The 17,319-nt window shown below is 49.8% G+C and overlaps 1 protein-coding gene across 1 annotated transcript; it reads left to right on the top strand.

Moving 5' to 3' along the window:
* The first annotated feature begins 886 nt into the window (after window positions 1–886).
* On the top strand, window positions 887–11,826 carry MKS1 (MKS transition zone complex subunit 1). Its single transcript, XM_018076611.2, has 15 exons — window positions 887–995; window positions 1,410–1,507; window positions 1,704–1,832; window positions 2,151–2,255; window positions 3,002–3,110; window positions 3,996–4,052; window positions 4,710–4,752; window positions 5,246–5,308; window positions 6,483–6,553; window positions 7,397–7,460; window positions 8,929–9,036; window positions 9,556–9,689; window positions 10,358–10,440; window positions 10,527–10,624; window positions 11,071–11,826. The coding sequence occupies exons 2-15, from the start codon at window positions 1,467–1,469 to the stop codon at window positions 11,175–11,177; spliced, it is 1,212 nt and encodes a 403-aa protein (XP_017932100.1). The 5' UTR covers window positions 887–995; window positions 1,410–1,466; the 3' UTR covers window positions 11,178–11,826.
* Window positions 11,827–17,319: the final 5,493 nt, after the last annotated feature.

Below are 17,319 nucleotides of genomic sequence, written 5' to 3'. Positions count from 1 at the left end.
GAGGCCGAGGTGGGGTGGCAGGAGAAGCTCTTCAGCCAGGTGGGTGCGCGGAGGGGGCGGGAGGGGCTTCACGGAATGGGTCAGGTGGGAGGGGATCACTGAGGTCATCCAGTCCGACCCCCCTGCACAGGCAGGGTCCCCTGAGCATGGTGCTCAGAAATGTGTGCAGTCGGCTTTGGAATATCCCCAGTGAGGAGACTCCACGCCCTCCTGGGCAGCCTGTTCGGTGCTCGGTCACTGCGCAGGGAAGTTCTTCCTCATGTTCAGGTGAAACTTCCTGGGCATCAGTTTCTGCCCGTTGTTTCTTGTCCCGTTGCTGGGCATTCCCGAGCAGAGCCCGATCCAACCTCTGACACCTCCTTGCAGACACTGATAGACATTGATGAGGTCCCCTCTCAGCCATCTCTTCTCAAGGCTGAACAGCCCCAGCTCCCTCCGCCTTTCCTCATAAGGAAGATGCTGCTCAGTCCCCTCATCATCCTCACAGCCTCTGCTGGACCCCCTCCAGGAGCTCCATGTCTTTCCTGTAGTGAGGAGCCCAGAACTGAACAGGCTGGGATGAATTTCCCGACACCCTTTCTGCACCTCCGTGCAGAACAGGCTCCCCTGTTTCAGGGTGAGCTGCTGTACCTGAGCCCTTCCAGGCGGGCATTGGTGGGTGCTCTTGGCTGCCACGTGCCTGAGCAGTGTTGGAGCTGCTCCAGAGCTCGGGTTATTTGATGGGATTCCCAAAGAGTCTTGTCTCTCTGGTGGCTTTGGAAACCGCAGCTGAAAGGTGTTTGTGGCTCTGCCAATGCTGGTGAAAGGCGGCTGTTGTGCTTTACCTGTGGTGCTGTCAGTTTGAGGTGGATCTGTACCTGAATGAGTCAGCCTGCCAGACTCCCCTGGACCGGCAGTACCATGAGGAGATCCGGAAACTGGAGAAGGCTGGAGGTCGGAAGAACTATCGCATCTTCACCTACACCGACCATGACCGATTCACCAACCTAGAGGAGGTACCAGCTCCTAGTTACTCTGTGTCCGTCAAAACTTGCAGGCCTACTGCAGAGGGAACATTTGTTGGTTCTTGGCCCTGCAGAAGCCAGACAGATACCCTGAGTGCAGGAGAAAGCACTGCTGCAAAGCAGCTTCACCTGGTGCCCCAGACTTGGAGTGGGATGTCCCTGTTTCAGAGTGGTGGTTGGGACAGCTCAGAGGGACTCAGCTTTGTAGCACTGCTCTGTAGGTAGCTCGCAGGGTGGAGTGAGCTGTACTTTGCCACCAGAACAGTGAAGGAATTCTACAGTCATTCAGAAATTTGTGCTTGCCTGTGACCGTGTACATACCTGTTCTCTTCTCCAAGAGGAGAGGTGTGTTTGGGAAACATGCCCAGTACAATTAAGCTAGTTCCTGTCTGTTTTCTCTTGCAGCTCTGCCAGAAGGTAACCGACTCTGATCATGAGGTGCCCTCGTATCTGGCCGAGAGGATGGCCAATGTGAGGAGGAGAAGACAGGACCGTAGGCCAGTGTGAGAGCAAACTGGGGCTTGGAGCTTGCTCATGCAGGTTTCCTGGTGCTGGGACCCCAGCTGTGGATCAGCCTGGTCTGTGGGAGCGGGAGGCTTGAGCTGTGTCACACGTGGAATCCAGCAGTGGGACTCCTTGTCTTGTGGGGATTGATGCTGCTGAGCAGAGCCGTGACTGGTGCTGTTCTGTTGTTCACAGAGAAGCGAGTTCTCTGAAGTCGAAAATCATCACCTGGGAACCCTCAGAAGAATTTATAAAGAACAATCATGTGATTAACACACCTGTCCAGACCATGTACATCATGGGGGACTTGGGACCTTATGGGAAGTAAGTAAAATCCTGAAGAGATCTAACTTTCCCAAAAGGAAACCCATCTTTGCTCCTTACTCAAATCTCCTGTTTCTTTCACTAGTTAAGGGGAGAAAATTCCAAGAACTCAGTAACCCAGGCTGCAATTTCTTTCTGCCTCTTTCCTCACTCATTTGGGAGGTAGCTGAGTGTATCCCTCCAAAATGCTTCTAGGAAAGTATGTGTGTGTTTATTCCCTTCTGTACTTCCATGTACCTTTACCAACTCTGCTGTTCCAGGGCACAAGAGTGTCTGTGCTCTCTGTTTAGACTGTGTTTTCTTGATTTCTTCCTTTAGGCTTGGTCACAGAGAGTATGAACATGTTCTTTGCACAATCAAGGTGGATGGCAATGGGGTGATCACAGTGAAACCTGATTTCACTGGCACAAAAGGACCCTACCGGTGAGTGGAACAGGGCTGGGACCTCTCCTGGGACTGGTACTGGGGGCTGAAATGTTTGTTTCCTGGTAACCCTTCAAGCACAGGATCAGCACTTAAATTGAGAGATATTTTTTACATTTATTCCAGAGGTTTCTAAGAAAAGGTTGTTGTCTTCTTGTGCCTGGGGCCACTACATGTGTGACTGTGGGGCTTTGGTGCCAGTCCCTAGGGATGCAGGTTATCATAGAATCATGGGTTGGAAGGGACCTTGAAGATCATTTCATTCCACCCCCTGCCATGGGCAGGGATGCCTTCCACTAGACCAGGTTGTTCCAAACCTGGCTTTGGATGCTTCCAGGGATGGGACAGCCACAGCTTCTCTGGGCAACCTGTGCCAGGGCCTCACCACCCTCACAGAGAACAATTTCTTCCAATATCTAACCCTTACCCTCAGTCAGTGTGAAGCTGTTCCCCCTTGTCCTATCACTACATCCCCTTGTAAAATTGTGTTATGCATATACCAGACACAAACGAGTCTCCCTTTTTGAGGGAATGATGCTGGCAGGCACCTGGGAGGAAGGAAAGGGCTGTGAGTGCCCTTGGGAGCGAGGAGAGGGCTGTGAGTGCCTTTGTCTCACTGCAGAGGCCTGGTGGAGAGGACACTGCTGGGTCAGGGGACACTGCTGGGTCAGGAGAGCCCTGTCGATGCCTGTGCCTATTCCCTGCATAATGGAGGAGTTTTTCCCATGTGTTTTGGGGTGCTGCAGGATCGAGCTGGATGGAGAGAAGCGAGAGGTGTGGGAGTACACCATCGAGAATGCCTCTGCCCAGGTGCAGCCAGAGGAGGAGGAGCGTGAGCAGCGCATGTTCAGAGATGTAAGGACTGGCCACTGAGCATGTTCACTGGTTCTGAGTGACAGGGGCAGCCCAGACCCTGCTGCAGATGTAACTGCTAGTGCTGTGCACGCCTGAGGTGACAAAATGTCACTGGCAGGGAGCCTCATCATGCCCAGGAATTTTAGAACTCTGACAAATACTCCCTAACTGCTTCATACCTCACTCCTTATGGACACCTTGTCTGTAGTTGTCCTGGCCCTGCCTGCAGTGATCTATGGAGTGAGAACTGATGCAAGAAAACACCCAGATTCGTGCCTTCCTGATGTCACCTGCCAGTGTTTTTCTTTCCATTTTGAGCAATGGGCAGACTCTTCCCTTGATCTTTCTCTTGCTGCCTGTATATTTATTGACTGATTTCTTGTTACCCATTATGTCCCAGGATATTGGGATATCATTTCATGCCTCGATCTTTCTGAGTTGCCTATTTGGCCGTGACAGTTTATAGAAGTACTTAATATTTTAGTTCTTCATTTGTACATTCCCTTATTATTTTTGTACTCACCAAGGAAACTGTGATTTCCCTATGCTGATCTCTTTCTGTTGACTTCACTGGAATAGTTTGTGCCTGTGTTTTTAAAATGCCATTTAAGATCTGATTCTTCAGAGCTTCTTATCCCTTAAAATTGGCCTTTGAGAAGATCTTTTCTGAAGCTGAAGTTCTATGCAGGGTTAGCAGTTATGCATCCTTGTTCTATTGGATCCTTACATTCTCTTTATGTGCTGTAACAATTAAACTCCACATGTGCTAAGCCTGGCAGCAATTTAAGTTGAGTTTAAATGATACCCACTACAATTCTTGTGCTAAGTAGCAATCAGTATAATCCAAACCCACTTTTTTGTTGTTGGTGTTGTGTGTGTTTCCAGCTCTACGGTCGGCACAGGGATTACCTCAATGGGCTCGTGGGCTCAGAGTTTGAAATGGTGAGTTCCAGAGGCTGCTTGCAGGGACTGGAGCCTCTGCTGCCTCTGGGGACTGGTGACCTGGCTCACGTGGCTGCCACTTGCACCACAGTCTCCAGAGGCTGTTTCATTCTGGGCCAGTGATTGCTATTAACTTCTCAAGTGTCAGAAACTTTTATGTGCCACTTTATCCAAGTTAACAGCCCCTTTCACCCCCAGACTCATTCATAGTTTCCCTTCTCACTGAATTACCCAAACTGCAATCTTTTTTTTGTTCAAATTTTGTTTGCCAAAGTGTGAAAGTTGAACTTTCCAGAACTTTGATAGAGTGTCCCAGCTCGTCCTGTGCTTCCCCCTGCTCCCCCACCCTGGGTAAGTGCAGAAACATGACAGGAAAAACAGGACTATGATTTCTGCAAGTGACTTTTCACTACATGTTCTATCCATCTTGAAATCTGTAAGAAACTTATTTATGTAATAGTGAACTCCTGCAGTCTGGGATTTGGGGGATTTGATGTCTTTAGAGCCTTTCTCCAGAGGGACTGTTCACTCCCTGGCCATCATTCATGTCTGGATATCCATGAAATACCAGTGTGAGAGGCTGTTGGGAAGGGATTGTTGAGGTTCCACCAGTGGTCACTGAGCTCTTTTATCTTGTTTATCTGCTTGTTTTTTCAGCCTCTTCCTGGTACTCTGAGACTTTTTGTGAATGGAGAAATAGGTGAGTCCTTATTCTAAACAGTAATAGGGGCAAGTATGGGTGTGCTGGGATGGCTGAGACTATGAAGGGTCCAAGAATTCTTGGATCATAGGCTGGTCCAGAATAGGTGATTCTCTCCCTAGAATCCTTTACTTCCTTCTTCTCCTCCCTATTTCTGCAGACTAAGCCCTTGAGAGGCATTTACAGGATGCAGGTTACAAATGCTGCAGCTGTTCTAGGAAGACCTAGATCTCAAGAACAGGAGAGCAGATTGCTATAATCTCTATTAACTTCCCAAAGAAACCAATTAAACATGTGACCTCCCTCATATGGTTAGTGATATGGAGACAGGGCTAGTCTGGAGGGGGAATCTTCTCTGAGGATCATCTCCTGGCTTTTCCCAGCTTCCAACAGTAACAGGTTATTGGTGCTGGCTCTCCCAAAAGTCTGCAGCGAGTGCTGAAGGAGTTTGTGTTGAAGCAAACAGCTGAAGTTCATTCTCTCTTCTTCTCAGTTTCAGCTCAAGGCTATGAGTATGACAACCTTTATGTGCATTTCTTCCTGGAGCTTCCTAACCGTAAGTATTCCCATTTCCAGCCACATCACAACAGTTTGAGGAATAAAACAGGCTTTGGCTCCTCCATCAGACCATATCTGCTGGGAGTCAGCAAAAGTTGATGCTGGGGTTGGGATCTAGTCAGAGTTCTTCAGAGCTAAATTGGCAGAACTCAACTGTTTGAACTAAACTCAGACCTGGGAGAAAGTGGCATCTTCCCTTCTCATCACTTCCAGCTCAGGCTGGGACACAGAGGTGGTAGTGGTCAGCAGTCTGTCTGAAGTTCATTCCTTGTCCTGCAGAGAACAGCCTTCCTGTCCTCTCCATCACGGCACTGACCTTGTCTGATTTCACTGCTCACCATCCTGTTTTGTGCTGACTCTGACATATTACATTTTGATGGATAAATAAGGCTCCCAGCACTGACATGCATGTCCTGCTGCATGTTTAGTTCCCCTGGAGCTATGGTTCTGGCTCCCCTCTCTGATTATACCTGGATGTTTATCCAGAGAGAGACTACTGCTGCTACTCAGTACATTTAGATGAGGTTCTGCTTTGCTCTTGAGATGAGTTGGTGCTTTTCATGGAGAGTTCAGGGTGTTCTGAGGAGCAGCCAGTGGCTGGAACAGGACAGGGTGGGACATGCCAAGGGAAAAGTCGTATGAGGAGTGGCTGGGGGAGCTGGGGGGGCTCAGCCTGGAGAAAAGGAGGCTCAGGGGGAACCTTTTCACTCTCTACAACTCCCTGACAGGAAGGGGGAGCCAGGGGGGGTCAGGCTCTGCTCCCGGGGAACAAGGGACAGGACAAGAGGAAACGGCCTCCAGCTGTGCCAGGGGAGGTTCAGGTTGGATATTGGGAAGAATTTCTTCATGGAAAAGGTGTTCAGGCACTGGAAGGGGCTGCCCAGGGAGGTGGTGGAGTCCCCATCCCTGGAGGTGTCCATGGAATGACTGGATGTGGCCCTCAGTGCTCTGGGCTGGGGGACAAGGTGGGGATCGGCACAGGTTGGACTCGATGACCTGGGAGGTCTTTTCCAACCTCAGTGATTCTGGGATTCTGTGAAATTCCGTGTGGGTGATGTTACTTGTTTCCCCAGTCACTGGAGACTGACACTGTCCTTTGAGCTGCTCTGGTCTGTGAGTTTGGTCTCACCCCAAGCCTTCACCACTGTGTTCACCTTCTCCTCTCCCCCCAGAGTGGTCAAGCCCCCCGTTCCAGCAGCTCTCAGGAGTGACACAGACCTGCACCACCAAGAAAGTGGGCTGGGTAAGGACACTTTCAGATCTGCAGAGCAGTTGGAACAGGCAGCCTCTGGAGTGGAACATGTCTAACAAACTACAGCAAAGGACCAGCAAAGGTCCTGATTTGATAGCTCCTTTCAAGAGCAGAGCATGTTTGGGATTCTCCTCATTCTAATTACACTTGCCATTTTTCCAGGGGGCTACTGTCCGAGTAAAACTAAATCAGATAAAGCTACTCCAAAGAAGTTTCTGAAACCTCACTTTTTTCTTCCTTCTGGATGACTGGTTTCCTTTGGAGCTTTGATTTTTGTGTTCTCCAATGCTCTGAGTTAACAAATCATTGTTCTGGCTTGCCTGGGGCGGGAATGCACACAGTCTCTACACTGATTTCCCAAAATGAATTCTTCTTATCTAGGAAGTTGGTTCTGTTCTGTCTCCAGCTTCTCTCCTAGAAAATTTGAATTTTATCAGCTTTTTGATGTCTTTTATGTGATCTAGTTTGCATATTACAAAAACAATTATCATACAACATTTCAATAATACCATTGTTTGAGGTAGTCTGCTTGGCTCCTGTAGAGGTTGTGGCAGTTCAGTAGTTATGCAAGTGACTGAGCTGTCATTTGAGGTGTGTTACTCATTCCCCTTTTCCATTATTTTTAACAGTCTGTTCCATCCACATGGCACTAGGAAGTGTATCCAGGTCCATCCTGCAGCCAGCTGTCTGTTAGTGGGATTGATTGGTCATGTTTGGGCATCATTACCTGCTTTCCACCATTAGTTCCTTTCTCCCTGCTTTCTCTGCCCCCTGCAATGCTGGTGATGAATTCTCTTGTCCAGGAATCTGATCTGTGTCCTGTTCCTTTTCCAGGATAAGGTGGCATACTTTTGCTACCCCTTCACTGTGGAGATGTTTTACACCCTAGAAGATGAAGGTGTGTTTCCTTGTTACTCTGAAATTCTTTGACTCCAGTGCACCCATCCTGCTGTCTGGCCTGTTGGGGATGAAGGAACAGAGGGAGATGTTTCTGGTTCAGCAAAGGCTCACCCTGTCACCACACAGCCCCTAGACACATCCTGTGTTTGCCCTGCCCAGGAATCCATTAGCATTTGTATGGATCCATTGATGTTGTCCTGCTGCAGGCAGCTTTCTCCAGTTGCAAAACCACTGGGATCTTGGTTTATCTGTCCCAAAACCTGGCGTGCTGGGCTGTGTTGCTGTTCCTGGGATGCTGCAGCAGGAGAACCAGGCAGCTTTTTTGTACACAACTTAAACCCTGTGCTGAGTCTTATGTTTGTAGACAAGCTCAGTGACCTGTGTAATCCTTGTATAGTTCATGTCACTTTGAAACTTCAGCTCTGTTTTAAGCTGGGCTTCTCTGCTGCCTGTTCCTGCTGCTCCCTCACCCATCCCATTGCTCTGTGGATGCAATTGCTAGGGACAGCTCTGTGGCATGCCTTGCCACTTGAATCCAATGTACAGTTTGGATTTGGGTATTCAACCAGCACTGATGAATTTTCAACCTAGAAGAAACACAATGAGTTTGTTTCTTTGTGGAAAAAAAGAAATGCTTGGAGAGATGTAGGAGAATCCAGGTTAATAATCCCCCAGTAATGTTGGGAAAGGTCAGAGATAAACAGGTTCCCCTGGTTGGCATCAGATCATTCATGAAAGATTGTCTTGTCTGCTCAAATTATTGAGAACCCAGTTTGGACTTGCTGTTAAAGATTCTCCCTAATTTTTAACATCAATAATTCTGTTCTCATCCTCAAATCTGAGGGTTCAGCTTTTACAGTGAAAAATAACCAGAAATCCTTGTAGAAGAAATACAAAAATGACGGTGGTAGAAGGGTGCTGGATTGTGTCCAGAGAAGGGAACAGGTCTGGTGAAGGGTCTGGAGCATAAGTCATGTGAGGAGCAGCTGAGGGAGCTGGGGGGGCTCAGCCTGGAGAAAAGGAGGCTCAGGGGGGACCTTTTCACTCTCTGCAACTCCCTGACAGGAGGGGGGAGCCAGGGGGGTGTCGGGCTCTGCTCCCAGGGAACAAGAGACAGGACAAGAGGGAACGGCCTCAAGCTGTGCCAGGGGAGGTTGAGGTTGGATATTAGGAAGAATTTCTTCAAGGAAAGGGCTTGACAGCATTGGAAGGGGCTGCCCAGGGAGGTGGTGGAGTCCCCATCCCTGGAGGTGTCCAAGGAATGACTGGATGTGGCCCTCAGTGCTCTAGGCTGGGTGACAGGATGGTGATGGGTCACAGGTTGGACTCAATGACCTGGGAGGTCTTTTCCAACCTAAATGATTCTCTGATTCTTTGACTTCCTACTAGTGGTGTTGGACATTGAGTAATTTTTGTCTCAGTGATAATCTCCTTCACAAAGCTGTGACCTGCTCCCCTCCTTGCAGACAGTCTCCCTCAGTGGCCTGTTCTCTACTTCGAGGTCCTATCCCTGGATTTCTGGCAGAGGTATCGTGTGGAAGGATACGGGTCCTTGGTGCTGCCAGCATCTCCAGGTAAAAAACATCCTTGGGGCATTGTTTTAATTGTCTGGGAGAAGGAGCTGAGTGGTTCTTTTGGGAATGAATTCAGCTGGTCCCAGGGATTCAGTGCCCTGAAGGGGGTAATTAGGTGTCTGAGGGGCAGCAAAGAAGGATGTGATGTGTCCTGCACCGTTCTGCCTTTGTTTTGAGGCACATCACGTGTTGCTGTCCTTGCTCCTTTGGTGGTTCCATCACAAAATGTGATGTGATGAAGCTTGGGGTGATACTGCACATTACTTTGTGTCCCACATGGGATCTGGGGGTGACCTGGGTGTTGTGAGGAGACGCTCCTGGTGGACAGGGCATACTTTCAGCACTGGCTGTGTGATTGGAAGGGGCTGACTCATGGTGGAAAATGTTTGTAGAACATTTTTGATACTGTGCAGTGTTTCCATTTCCAGCCAGCTGTGGTTTGGGTCAGCATGCTGCCCTCTGTGACTCTGAACAGATCACTGGTCACAGCAGCTAAGCTGTCCTCTTGTCCTGGCCCAGGTGTCCACGAGCTCACCATCCCTACCTGGCGCCCCGTGGAGCTGGGGACAGTGGCTGAGATGAGGAGGTTTTTCATTGGGGGATCTCCTGAGCTGGAGGACTTAACCTACATCCGGGTACCATCGACCTTCAAGGTGGGCTCAGCTACAGGGAGCACTTCCAAGGTGCTCTCTTGCTGGGAAACGGTACATTATGGTCTCAGGTTCAGGGTCTGTAGGCAGCCTAGACCAAATTTGAACAAGGATGAGCTGGTGGTCCTGTCCCTCTCACTAAAGAAATGTCTCCTCTGTGAGACTTGTGGTTCTGAACAGAGGAATGGGCAAATGCTGAGGCAGAGCTGTGCCTTCTGAGGGGTGAGCAGCTTAGAGAAGTGGGGGAGCATGGGCCAAAGCTTTGACCTACCCCTGTCTGCAAAGTGTCAGATCAGCATTTAGTACCAGCTACAGACTCCTCCTGGGTTTCTGTGAGGAATCTGGGCTGTACTGTGCCTGGAACGGCTTCCCCAAGTGAGAAGCCAGTGGGTGTGAGGCAGGCAGAAACTTCATGATCTTAAGAAAACTGCTGGTGCTGTAATGAGCAAAGGTGATGTTTAGTGCCAGCTTTGTGTGAGAACAAACCCTGATGCAGTTCTTGAAAACTTTCCCCAGCACTGCGCTGTTGGCTTGCAAGTGGTCCTGCCCTCAGCACGGCCTGGAACTATCTGCCCTTCTTTCTGACCTCACAGGGAAGGGAGAGACTGCACACAGGAGTTTGTGCTCCTGTTTTCATTGTGGGCTTGCTCTAACCTGTGCCATCCCTGCAGGGAAAGCGCCTGAGCCGCTTTGGTTTCCGGACGGAGACCACGGGGAGCGTCACGTTCCGGCTGTACTGCCTGCAGCAGTCCAAGTAAGTGCAGCAAAGGGAGCTCCAGGAGCTCTATCTCTTGTGCTGGTGTGGCAGCCCTGACCTCATCCTGCTGTGCTTCTGTGCAGAGCCTTTCTGGAGAGCAGTGCCCTGAGGCAGCGCATGCAGAGCGTACTGGACCGACTGGGAGGCTTCAGCCAGCAGAGCTCTGTCTACAACGTTCTGGGTAGGGCCTTCAGTGTTGTTCTCACTTTGGCTCACTTGTGCTGCCTTTTTACAGAGTGGGCAGGATATTTCAGGAGAATCCATTACTGTGGGGGTAATTCCCCTCCCCGTGAGCTCTCAGAGTGCATGGCAGAGGTTTAATATTCTGCTGTAAGCTGGAAACTTCAGGAGGCATCAGCTCTGACTAGGCAGGAGGGATAACCACTGTGTGAGGGCAACACCCTTGCCTGGCCCTGAGCACAGCTGGTTGCACTGAGGCACTGGCCCTGTCCCTAATTCCATTGTGCACAGAGCAAAGACAGTGCTGGAGAACAGGGAGCAGCACGGGCCAGGTGCTTTTACTTAGTCGTAGGAAGTGGGACTCCTGCACCAGGAGAGCTGACACATCCCTGCCTGTCCCTGAGGCTGTCTGATGCATTCTGTCCTGCTGTCACCTCTGTGTTGTAGAGGCCTTCCAGCGGGCACGGCGCCGGATGCAGGAAGCACGGGAGAGCCTTCCTCAGGATCTCATCAGCTCTTCTGCCTCCTCCGTGCCCCAGACACAGGACCTGTGAGCATCCTCCCTCCAACAGAAGCTCCCATCCCTCAGCAACAGTCACAGTGCCTGGAAGCTTCAGAAGCCCTTCCTTTGTTGTTTTCCCTGGATGGGGGAAGGAGTCTGTAGCACCTCCAGACCCAGAATCTTTGCATTTCCTCAGGTACCTGTGGAAGGAGCACATTTCTTTCAAGGCCCTTTGTTACCAGGCTGTAACAATACAGCCAATTGTTCACATTTCTGCTGAGCAGAGTGAAATACTGACATGGGACCTGTGAACCCTGTAACACCTTTTTTAGGGATTGAATAGTGAATAATGAGAAAAATTGACATGACTTGGTAAATTTAGTTTTCTTCTTAAAGAAGAGGGTGGTGTTAAGGGATACTGTTTGATACTAATGAAATGAGTAGATAACTTCTTGAGAAGTGCTGATAATTGTTAGCTATTGTGTATAGGGCAATCAATAGTAAAATGAATTCATCCACCTCTGCCTTAAGACTGATTCATTCCTAGAGAGAGAGCTCTATTCCATGTGGAATATGTGAAATGAAAGCAAAGGAAGGACATTTGATGGATGGGGAACTGGGCAAAAGGATTATATTCTGCATTTCCTTGCGTGTGCCCATAAGTTCTGGCTCTGCAGTGTTGAGCAGGAGGATTCTTTGTTCAGGAATACAATAGAAAGCACACACGTTCCCCTTAGCTCATCACAGGGCATTGGCTGGGGCTGGAAGGTTTGCAGGCAGCGAGAGCAGGTGATAACATTTGCACAGCAGCTGAACTTTGAACTGCTCGAGCTGTTCATTTGAGCTCTGCTTCGTTGTTCCTTCTCTGATTGCAGAGCACTGTGGTGCTTCCTGGGGAAGCTTGTGTGTGTACCCACTTTCTTCTGTTCTTTTCTCATTTTTTCCTGTTATTATTCCCTGTTATTATTCCTCTCTCGAGTTCAGAGGAGTGAGGCTCCCTTCAGACTGACGGTGCTGTGTTGGTTTGTGCACCAGTCACATTTCCATGTGTTCTCATCTGTTCCAAACATAAAGGATGGGAAGAAAAATCTCAGGCTGAGACTGTGCAGGTCCGAATGTGTCTGTGAATTTAGAATTCACAGACGTGATATAAAATAAGAATTGACCATCCTCCTCTTGCTCTGCTCGTTCCTCCTTCACAGGGAACATGAGACTTGTGGTTGCAGCCATGTGTGGTGTTGTTAGAACATCCCCCTCCTCCCTGGTGCTCTGTTGTCTTCCTCACTTCCTTCCTGCCATTTTGAGCTTGCCTCAACCTTCACTGGGAAAACAAACTCCAAAAAGGATTCAGAATTTGTTTCTTCTTGACCTTTGTCATAATTCCTCGATCTGTCTGGCAGCTTGAACCTGGCAATTTCAATTATAAGGGGATTTTTGCTCACTTTCCTTGCCTTCTGTGCCTCCTTTTGATGGAGAAGCTGCCAGGATATTTTGGAAGTGTGGCCTTTGTGGCAGAGCAGTGTCCTCAGCCTGGAGCTGGGGGATGTGCCTGGTGGCTGTGGAGGCATTGCCTGGAGCTGGAGCAGCAGAACTGAGCTCTGTGTGTGCTGTCATGGCCTGTAACGACTGACCCAGGATGAAAAGCATTCAGTGAGTATGTAACACTCCTTATCTATTTTAATCATCATTCATGTCGTGGCCTAGTGTGTTTATCACATGCAAAGCTTAATTTCCTTCTGGGTGTTTTTGTGGTGCTTATCACCAATAGCTGAACTTCATCTCTCTGAGACCCTTCTCAGGGTGGAGTTACAAGGTTAAGAGAAACTTTTTTTTATCAATAAAGCAAAAAAACCCACCTTTCTGAGTGAGATGATGCCAATGGCAGATCCTGTTAGGTGGAATTATTTGGTGAGATCAGGTTCTTGACTCATTGCCCAGCACAGTTATATGGCAGGATTTGGTGTATTGAGTGTTAGGGTTACACAGAGATGCACTAAGATTTACATAATGATATTATTTTGCTACTTAAAACTCTGAATAGTGTAAAATCTTGTAGAAACTCGAGAGAGGAAAATTTAGAAATTAAAAATTATTAGAACCAGGCAAGCAATCCTTCCAAAGTAAGAGACTGTTTGCAGTTCTTCACCTTTGTGCTTGCAGCCTCCTTGGCTTGACAGAATAAAGTGGTGCTGGTAAAAGCTGGTTTGGAGAGAGCCTTCAGCAAATGTTCTTTGAATTTGCCCTTTTATAAATTAAACTAGCAAATTTCCATATACATGTACATGTATGGAAATGTCACTGATCTTTTAATCACAACTGGCATTTGTGGTCTGAGCCTGCCAAGGGAGCCAGGCTGGAGGGGAGGCCGTGCATCCACCAGGTGTGCACAGCTGAAACAGGAGATGGTCAGAGGGATGGGGCACCTCTGGCACGAGGAGAGGCTGAGAGAATTGGGATTGTTCAGCCTGGAGAAGGGAAGGCTTTGGGGTGACCCAATTGTGGCCTTCCAGTACCTGAAGGGAGACAACAAGAAAAATGGAGAGAGACTATTTACAAGGGCCTGGAATGACAGGACAAGAGGGAATGGCTTCACACTGACAGAGAGTAGGTTTAGATTGGAGATTAGGAAGAAATTGTTCCCTGGGAGGGTGGTGAGGCCCTGGCACAGGTTGCCCAGAGAAACTGTGGATGTCCCATCCCTGGAAGTGTTCAAGGCCAGGTTGGATGGGGCTTGGAGCAAACTGGGATAGTGGAAGGTGTCCCTGGCCATGGCAGGAGGATTGGAATTCGATGGTCTTTAAGGTCCCTTCTAACCCAAACCATTCCATGATTCTATGATTCTGTGGCTGGAGTGGGGTCGTGCATCCACCAGGTGGGAACAGCTGGAACAGGAGATGGAATAGGAGATGGCTGTGGGGACAGGCAGGAGGGGAGCCCAGTGCCCTCCCTGGAGCCATGAGGAGCTTCCTTCCCAGAAATATCCCTACAATTTACACTGGAGGGGTACCCGTGCAAGGAAACTTGGCAGGAGAAGGGAGAGGAAGGACCATTGTGGGTGCACAAGAGCTTGGGGTAGGTGAGAATGAGTTAATGGGACAGGGGAGCCCAGAACTGAAGGTGGAGGGAGGCTGGAGGGCAGGAGGAGCCTTTGCAGCAGGCACAGGCCAGGCATTGCTGCAGACTCTTGGGGGGCCCAGAGTAGTGGGTCTGGCAGTGAGACCTGGGGGTCTCTGTCCCAGTGTGTGGCCAGCAGCCCCCCTGCTCTGGCTACACCAGCTCCAGCAGCATAGCTGGTTTCTCTGGGGCTTTGTCTACTTCTTACTTTGGGCACACTGGAGCTGTGATGGGTTTTTGAGTGCCAGCTGAACTGCCAGCTGAATGGGCATCTCAGTCTGAGGCTGAATCCTGCAGCCTCACCAGCGCTGTGGGTGCGTGGGGGCAGGAGCCCCTCGGGTCTTCTGGGGTCTCATTCAATGAGCTGTGCAAACAAAAGGGAATGGTAGGAATGGTGGGCAGAAAGGCTGTGGGCAGTTGTCAGAGCCTGCGTGGTGCCAATCAGCATCCATTAGAAATTCCAGTGAAAATGTAACAGAAAAAGAAAACCTGGAGATGAGTCATTCACGTGACGGGAACAGCTTCCCACCGAAGTCAGACCACAGGAGGGGGATTGCTCTCCTTCGAGGAAGATTTGGGTTGTGATAACTCCAAACTAGGGACTTGCTAGGAAACCTCCTTGCTCCTTTGGCTTGGCCCCATCCCAGGGCTGGGGATGTGCACTAGGAGAAGCATCCTTCCTTTGGGAAGGATGCTAGGATGTTGGGACGTGCACCAGGAAGGATCCTGGGGAAGGATCCTGGGGATATGCACCAGGAAGGGTGTTTGGGAAGGATCCTGGGGATGTGCACCAGGAGGGGTGTTTGGGAAGGATGCTGGGATGTGCATCAGAAAGGGTGTTTGGGGAAGGATCCTGGTGATATGCACCAGGAAGGGTATTTGGGAAGGATTCAGGGATGTGCACCAGGAGAGGTGTTGGGGAAGGATGCTGGGATGTGCATCGGGAGGGTTATGTGGGAAGGATTCTGGAGTGTGCATCGGGAGGGGTGTTTGGGAAGGACCCAGGGCTGTGTCCACAGTGGAGCTGCAGCCCCAGGCAGAGGATTTGTCCTTCCTCTGCCTGGTGTGTGGGGAGGGAGAGGAGTATTTTATGTGCACCACGGGCTTTAAGTGGTCGTTTTCAAACAACTGCCAGAGGCTGATTGTTGGATCAATATATTTTAATTTTAGCCACGGGTTGGAGTAGCAGAGGAAGGCTCCTGGCAGCAAAGGGAAGCTCTGGGTTGCTTTGCCTCTCACCCCCCTGCTGCCATTTTATTAATGCTCATTGTCCTCCCAAGGTGCAGCCCACGTTCTCTGCAGTTAATGTCAGTATTTCAATGCAAGGCAGAGTAGAGCTGACCCGAGCAAAATCCCACTTCATTGGATCAGTCAAGAAATAAGTGTCCATGTGCCCTATTCCTGCACTGGAATGATTGCTTTGGTTTGATTGAATTTCTCTCACTGCTTTGGTTCGAGCAGGTTTTTAAGTGCACCCAAGTGCCGTGTAGGCTGGAGGTGCTTCCCTTTCTCTCTCATCTGTCAAAATCATTTTCTGGAGTAACACAAAAAATCAGAAAGGACTGACGGAATCAGACTTCGCTGTAATTTATTCACAAGTTCTTGTACTTAAAAATAAAATCATCTGACTTTCACAACAGTTGGGAGGATTTCTACAATGTGTGAAAGTGAAACTTGTCTTGGAGGTGTGCGATTCCAGGTTGTTTCAAGCTTTCCAGACCTGAGAATGAGAGGATCATCCTTTGGGAAGGTGGGAAAGGTGGGTTTCCCGTGATTTAATGTGACCTTAGAAAGCCAGAAAGGTCGAGCTGGACATCAAGGTCTAGTCCCCAGCTTTCCTTCAAGCAGCATCACTGTGACTGTTTTTCAACCTGTTCCTTACATGAAGATAGAGACTACAGATCATCCCTGTCAGTTGTTTTATTTTCCTGTGCAGAGCACTGGCAGTGGCAGCTTGTGCCTGTTGTCAGGCTGCTGCTGGAGGCGTGAGGAGAAGGAGGGAGCCCCTGATTCCTGCCAGGTGGTTATTGTTTCTCCGAGGGGTTCCAGTCCAACACTGCCACTGCCTGGGAGATCTTGTTCCCTCTGCTCATGTACTTGTGAGCACCATGATGCTCTTACAGCTCTGGACATGCCATTGGGAATGAGAGACCAGATGGAGGCCACAGTTTCCTGCTGCTGCTGCTGGAAACACTGAGCACTTGCAATGTCCAACTTTTTCCGCCATAGATGTGCTCTCCCTCTTCCCCTTGGTCACCTCTCCTTCTCCTTCCTTTCCCTTCTCCTGTCCTGTTTTGACTTTTTCAGTCAGTCCAGGCCGACAGGGCACAGATCTTCTATAATTTCTACCCCAGCCCAATGCCTTTCTGGGTGTCCTGCCTCAAAATCTGCAGGTTGTGGCATGGCTCTCCTTCCTCCCAGTCCCCGTTCCCTGATGCGAATTGGCCCCAGGAGTCCTGTCCTCAGAAAAGGCATGGCACAGTATCCTCCTGTCCTTGGGCACAAGGGATTGCAGCCCATGTTAGCTGTCCAAAAGTGACTTTTTAATGGCTGTTGGCATGGAGACAAGCATTTGGAGCAATGACCACTTCACCCTGCTCCCCTCGTGCAGGGAGAGGCAACTTCCAGCTGGATCCACTTCTGACTATGGTCGTAGGGGCCTTTCCCTGTGCTGCTCCTGCCCTCCCTGGCACATCCCTGTGGGCACGGGCAGTGTGGTGCTGGGGTGAGCCTCATCCCTGCCTTGCCTCTGAGATCCTGCCTCTCCCTTGCCACAGGAGTTGGCCTGTGTTCTTGGCAGCGGGAACTCCTCCCTGGCTTCCCCAGCACTGCTGTGCTCAGTGGCTCCGGTCTGTCCCTCCCTAAACAGCTTTCCAGTCTATTCCTCAACAAATTACTTCTAGCAGCTGCTCCAGGATCTCTGTCCTCTGCCTCTAAAGGCAATAGTGTCCCTGAAGTGACAGCAGTGGCTGCAAAATGAATGAATGAGCAGCTTCAGGTGGTTTCTGAGCTGCAGCAAAGCTGCAGGTCTTGCAGCCCCCGCTCGGGGCTGAGCTCTGGATTTCCTTTGTGTCCACACT

This window comes from Manacus vitellinus, unplaced genomic scaffold, assembly GCF_001715985.3.
Source record: "Manacus vitellinus isolate BGI_N305 unplaced genomic scaffold, ASM171598v3 scaffold_32_pilon, whole genome shotgun sequence".
NCBI lineage: Eukaryota > Metazoa > Chordata > Aves > Passeriformes > Pipridae > Manacus > Manacus vitellinus.
This window is presented reverse-complemented; position numbering and strand designations above follow the sequence as displayed.